The following is a 6,606-nucleotide window of genomic DNA, read 5'->3' on the forward strand; positions in this document are numbered from 1 at the left end:
AAAAAAAAAGCCTGTGTTATCACGAACACCCCCCAGCCAGTGTGTGGCTCAGAACCTAGGACTGTAAACTTCTGGTTGCTGCCGCTCTCCTTGGGAAGTCTTCCTCTGGAAGAGAAGCTGATGGGCTCTTGCCTATTAAGAACAGGGTCGAGTTAAAGTCTCCGAAGGCAGATCCGGGTCCTGGGCCTGGCTCTGCCTCATATCAGCCATTGGCAAATGACTATCCTCCATGAACCTCAGATCTCAAGGCACCCACCCCCCAGAGCTGTGGAGAAGGCCAGTCGAGAACCAGCTGCGAGCCAGGACCCGCTAGGTGTTCCGTAAGTGATGGTGACCGTCACTGCAGAGTTCTGAATGGAGGAGCTACCTTAGATCCGGAGACTTGCACCCCAGCCCCGGGTGTGGCCCCGCCTCACCATGCCACCGGAAGCAAGCTGCCTGTGCTCCTTGCCCTCGCTGGCCTGGAGCAGGTCCTCTGGGGGCCCTGCAGTCTGACATGCTGTGACCCTGAGGGGCCGAGGAGAGGCACAGAGGATGAGATGTGTTAGGGCAGCAAAGAGTGCACTATGTCCAGCAGAGGGCCCTGCCCAGCCCGTGCCAGTGGGCGGGAGGGAGGGCTGCCATGCCAGACGCCTGACCGGAGGCGGACCCGCCCGGCCAGCTGCCTCTCTTCGGCCCAGAGCTTGGGTCTCCTGCCCTCACCTGCTCTCCCGGGGGCAGCTGCCGCCTGCTCGTCTGGCCATGCGGGGGCTGTGGCTCCTGGCCGTCTCTCTTGCTGCGGTGTTGGCTGCGGGGCTGAGCAGGGGCTCTGGGGGTGGCCCCCTGCACTCGGGCAGGCACAAAGCTGAGGCCCAGGAGCAGCAGAGCCGATTCAAGAGAGGCACCGAAGACGAGGAGACCAAGGGGGTGCAGCAGTACGTGCCTGAAGAGTGGGCCGAGTACCCCCGGCCCATCCACCCTGCTGCCCTGCAGCCCACTGAGACCCTGCCGGCCACCAGCCCCAAGCCAGGCAAGGACAGGGGCACCCCAGGCAGCGGGCAGGAGCCACGGGGCAACCTGACAGGGACAGCGGGCCAGAGGCTGCGGATTCGGAACCCCCTGTACCCAGTGACTGAGAGCTCCTACAGTGCCTACGCCATCATGCTCCTGGCCCTGGTGGTGTTCGCCGTGGGCATCGTGGGCAACCTGTCGGTCATGTGCATCGTGTGGCACAGCTATTACCTGAAGAGTGCCTGGAACTCCATCCTTGCCAGCCTGGCCCTCTGGGATTTCCTGGTCCTCTTTTTCTGCCTCCCTGTTGTTATCTTCAATGAGATCACCAAGCAGAGGCTGCTGGGCGACATCTCTTGCCGAGCTGTGCCTTTTATGGAGGTGAGTGAGTGTCCTGCTAGAGCTCAACTGGGGGCCGTGATCCAGGAAAGGGTTCAAAGTCTCCATCCAGCCCTTGGAAGTGGGATTTGGGGGTGCATGAACCCCAGAGCCCTGGAGCTCTGATCTGCTTCTCCTCCTCTACGTTGGGGAGGGGGACACCTGTGGGGACTGGATTCTGGTAGCTCTCAGGAGCACTGGGCAGGCTGAGGGAGCAGGCAGGGAAGGGCCCCCGCCTGGTCTCTGGCTCAAGGAGCAACCACAGACAGGTCCCGTCCCCTTTCTCTAGACCTAAGCTGCCCTCTCCCCTGCCTCTCCCCTCCACCTTCCACCCTAGAAATCACTCTGTCCACGTGTGGCTCCTTTTTCTGCTTTCGTGCCCACTGCCACTGCCCCGCACCCTCAGCTCCCCTTCTTCACCCCTCAATATCCTGCCTCTCTAAGCAGCATCTACAGGGAGATGCCAATTTCCTACAGACTTTCCAGATCAAGCCAGCGTCCGCTCCCTGTGAGCGCAACACCACGACCCCAAAACTCCCTTTCTTACTCTGAATTTTGTCCTCACCGTCATCTCCGTCAGCAGTCTTCTTCTTTTTTTGGGGGGTGGGGGAGAGGTTTTTGCTATAGGTAAGTCTTTTTTTTTTTTTTTGGAGAGATTTTCGCTATAGGGCGCGTGCGCACTCCAGAAAAGGATTGTGGTGTGACCATCCCCCCTGGGGGGTGATTTCTCGCTTTCTGTCTCTCTGTCTCTCTCTGTCTGTCTGGCGAGCGCACGCGCCCTACAGTGAAAAATCTCTCAAAAAAAAAAGATCATGACTTTTCTGAGGACCCAATAATTTTAAATAGAACTTGGGAAGGCTTCATTGAGAAAGCAGTGTTTACATAAAGATATGAAAGAAGCGAAGTAGTGAGCTGTGTGCAATATATTAGAGGGATTATAGAAGCCAGTTTTTGTTTTTGTTTTTTGAGAGATTTTAGCTATAGGGCGCGTGCGCTCACCAGACAGACAGAGAGAGACATAGAGACAGAAAGCGAGAAATCACCCCCCAAGGGGGATGGTCACACCGCAATCCCTTCTCCTCCATTCTCCTCTTGGGATCTTGGGCACGCATGCACACGCGCCTGGAGTGAGTTTTAAGCCACCGGGTCCGAGACGCGAACCACAGTTGACTATGTGGGAGTCCAGCGACATAGCCATTACTCTAACTGCTGGTTCCCAGCAGCCTTCTAAGTCCTCTCGGAAAGGGGAGACCTGGGCACTGGAACTAGTGGGGCTCTCGCCTCAGCTCTCACAGACATATTGGGCATCCCTGGGCAGGCTGCCTCTCCTCTCCAATTTTCTTAACTCCCAGCTCTGGGGTAGACCAGATGGCCCTTCCAGCTGGCTTATTCTACAATTCTAAAATGTAGCAATCTGTCCTCACTTCTGGAACTTCCCCACATTAAGATAAGCACATGGGTGTTGATGGATGTACAGATCACGTAAAGATAGCTTAATTGAATCACTACAAAAATATACCAAGATACGTTCATTTATGCAAGACACAGCAAGGCTGCTGCCTCTGTGTAAGAGCACATGATAAGCCAGCAGCCTTGAACGTTTTGGCTGCATGGGGGAAACTCTGGCCCTGATGAGGACTGTAGTGACCAGGTCTCCTTGTCAAGGTTGAAGTTCCTCCTGAGAGTGGATGATGCTGTGTGACACCAGTGACCTATCGGCCTGGAGAGGGACTCAGGACTGAGCATCTGGACACAGGTCCTGTTCCCGCTTTCTTCCCAGCTCACTGTGTGTTGGTGATGGTTTCATAGCTGGACAGACTCTCTGAGGCTCAGAGGCCTTTCCTGTCCGTCCCAACCCAGGGAGACCACCCAGTGGTGGCCAAAGGAGCTTGGAAAGGAGGCCCTACAGCGGGGGTAGCCTTTGCATCTCAGCTGACAGAGGATACCCACAGCTCAGGGGAGCCATGTGTAGTCAGATGCAGGACTTTGGAATCAGGCAGACCAGGTCGGACATGAGGCTTTGCCCACCACCAGCTCACCAGCTGAGTGACCTTGGTAAGTTACTGCACCTGCCTACACCACAACTTCCTCATCTGTAAATTGGGAACAATGGTAATAATGGCCATCCAAATGAGTTCTTGGAGGATTAAATGGTTAGTGTCTCTAAATTGCTTAAAACGGAAATAGTCTGACAGGCAGTGGGCTCGGGGGAGAGCAGACACAGGAACTCTTGCTTCCAAGTGGCTGGTAGGTCAGGGAACACCTGGTTCTGCCTCACCACGGCTCTCAACATACCTAATACAGAGGCTCTGGCCTCAGTCAGCCGAGGCCTCATCCTCCACGCTTCCTGGAGGATAGAGATGGTCCAGGGGCTGATGGAGAGTCCTCCCTCTAGGATGGGTAATGGGGTGTACCACATCCTTTTATTGGGAGGACCTCAGGAAGGCCCGTAGGAAGGAGCACAGAAAGGCAGCTTGGATTACACTGGATTTTTTTTTTTGTTTGTTTGAGACACAGGAAAAGACCGGGAGAGAGTGGTGTTTTTGCCCAAGCCTGAGTCTGTTCCTCCACGGGCTTGGGGTCCCCTGCCAAGAGAGGGGGTTGGGGTTCTTACAAAGGACTCTTGGTGGCAGCACTAATAAACCAGGGGCTGTGTAGCCCCAGCCAGAGGGGGAAGGATCTGGCAATCTGGACAAGAGGGGATTGGAGCACAATCCCCAAGTGCGGTCAGACACTCTTTGAGGCTCAGGAGGGTTCCCTCTGCCTTTATGCTCCCCAGCACTTTGCTCCCGCTGCGCTGCCTCTTCCTCTTGGCTCACAGGCTGACCGTCCTGTGTGCTCAAGAATAGCACGAGGGGATGGGGGCACAGGCTTGCTTCTGGGGGGTCACTCCCTCACAGCCAGGCTCTGGGGACAGGGGAGGGAGAAGGAGAGACCGTGTGTGAGTGTGTGCGAGAGTGAGAGGGACTGGGTGTGAGTGTGCATGCATGTGTGTGAGTGTAGGCATGGGCATGGAAGTGCGAGGGTGTGGTGTGTGAGCCACGTTTCCCAAGACTGTCCACTGGCTCAGAAGGTGCGGGAAGTGGAAGGATCTGCCAGTTTCCCACACTTTCATGTCTCCATCTTGGTTCTCCAAGAAATTGCTTCCCAAAGTGCCTCAGGGAGCGCAAGGTCTCTGGGAGTCAGGCCGTTGGCCCCCAAGCCTGAGAGGTGAAGAAGTTGGCGCAAGGGGACAGGCGCGGGTGGGAGCCTTTGCTCTGCTACCCATCAGCAGTGTGACCTTGGGCAGGTCACTTTTCCTGCCTGAGCCTGACACCCTTCCGTAAGGGGGTCGGTAGGGCTGGGTGACACGTGAAGTGCTGATGCTTAGGAAGTGCTTGTGTCGGTGTGTGTGTTATTCCTCTGCCCGTCCCGTAGCTTAAGGTCTGGTCCTCTCCTCCCTGGCCCCCAGAGGTCTTAACCAAGTACTCCCACCCTCCCACTCCTGTCTACAGGTCTCGTCCCTGGGGGTCACAACCTTCAGCCTCTGTGCTCTGGGCATTGACCGTTTCCATGTGGCTACCAGCACCTTGCCCAAGGTGAGGCCCATCGAGCGGTGCCAGTCAATCCTGGCCAAGCTGGCGGTCATCTGGGTGGGCTCCATGACGCTGGCAGTGCCCGAGCTCCTGCTGTGGCAGCTGGTGCAGGAGCCTGCCCCCACCTCAGGCACGGTGGACTCCTGCATCATGAAGCCCTCGGCCAGCCTGCCTGAGTCCCTCTACTCCCTGGTGATGACCTACCAGAACGCCCGCATGTGGTGGTACTTCGGCTGCTACTTCTGTCTGCCCATCCTCTTCACTGTCACCTGCCAGTTGGTGACGTGGCGGGTGCGGGGCCCCCCAGGGAGGAAGCCGGAGTGCCGGGCGGGCAAGCATGAGCAGTGTGAGAGCCAGCTCAGCAGCACCGTGGTGGGCCTGACGGTGGTCTACGCCTTCTGCACACTCCCCGAGAACGTCTGCAACATCGTGGTGGCCTACCTCTCCACTGAGCTGACGCGCCAGACCCTGGACCTGCTGGGCCTCATCAACCAGTTCTCCACCTTCTTCAAGGGCGCCATCACCCCCGTGCTCCTTCTGTGCATCTGCAGGCCGCTGGGCCAGGCCTTCCTGGACTGCTGCTGCTGCTGCTGCTGTGAGGAGTGTGGCCGTGCCTCGGAGGCCGCCGCCGACAGCTCGGACAACAAGCTCAAGACCGAGGTGTCCTCCTCCATCTACTTTCACAAGCCCAGGGAGTCTCCCCCGCTCCTGCCCCTGGGCACGCCTTGCTGAGCCCGCCCGAGCAGGGTGGGGGCTGCCCCCGTGCGGGCACCTGTTCTTTCCTCCCCATAGGTCTTGCTTCACTGCCCATCTTACTGTCTAGGGATGGACTCGTTGAGGTTCCTCTTGTCGAGGTTTGGGGGCCAAAGCCCCCTCCCTGAGCAGGGCCTTTCCTGCCACCGTGGGCTTCCAGCCGTGACTGGCACTGGCGGGCGGTGTGCTGCCAGGTCTAGGACTGCCCGGAAGCTCGCAGTCCACAGCTGGGAGCCCGAGCTCCGCCCACCCTGTGGCTGCAGCCCTTCTGCCCTCTCTGCCTCGGAGTCTGACCTCACGTTAGTTGTGCCCATTTCAAGTGTCACCCCTACCTCCCACCCCAGAGCCCCATCCTGGAATTGGGGCCTGGGGGGCCCACCCGTTCTGCCCAGTACCCTCTTCTCTGGCCCAGATCTGCCCCAGCCCTGGATGCCCCCTCCCACTGGCACCTTCTCTTCTGATTTCTTTCTCCCCTCCTCCTTTGATGGACCCCGAGTGGCCCGGTCCCAGTCCCCTGTTAGGTGCTTTCCTATAGAAGGCCCTTCTGGAAAAACAATAAACTAGGTAGAGCTACCCGTGCCCGTCCCATTTTCTGTGCCGTGTCTGGCAGTGCCCAGATGGCCCTGGCTTCCCTGGTGCCGGGCAGTGCCCTGGGAATCTTCCTGTCCACCTCTGGCCCTGCCTGGCCAATGCCCTGCACTTCAAGCTCCGAGGGCATCCTGGTTTTTGAGGGAAGAGAGGGTGGAGGCTGCAGGGCATCCCAGCCTAGACCAGGGGTCCCCGAGAATTCCAAAGGCTGCAGATGTGTTTCTCCTGGAGCCCCCACCTCTGCGCTCCCCTCTCTCCACAAGCCCCCGTTCCAGGGAACACAGTGGTCTTCCCTCCCTGAGCCTCGGGGCTTCCCAGTCTC

General features: G+C 58.2%; 1 protein-coding gene across 1 annotated transcript; it reads left to right on the forward strand.

Moving 5' to 3' along the window:
* The first annotated feature begins 644 nt into the window (after positions 1–644).
* On the forward strand, positions 645–6,267 carry GPR37L1 (G protein-coupled receptor 37 like 1). Its single transcript, XM_006159138.1, has 2 exons — positions 645–1,371; positions 4,863–6,267. The coding sequence occupies exons 1-2, from the start codon at positions 742–744 to the stop codon at positions 5,673–5,675; spliced, it is 1,443 nt and encodes a 480-aa protein (XP_006159200.1). The 5' UTR covers positions 645–741; the 3' UTR covers positions 5,676–6,267.
* The last annotated feature ends 339 nt before the right edge of the window (positions 6,268–6,606 follow it).

The sequence above is a fragment of the Tupaia chinensis genome, unplaced genomic scaffold (genome assembly GCF_000334495.1).
Source record: "Tupaia chinensis unplaced genomic scaffold, TupChi_1.0 Scaffold000627_1, whole genome shotgun sequence".
In the NCBI taxonomy this organism is placed as follows: Eukaryota; Metazoa; Chordata; class Mammalia; order Scandentia; family Tupaiidae; genus Tupaia; species Tupaia belangeri.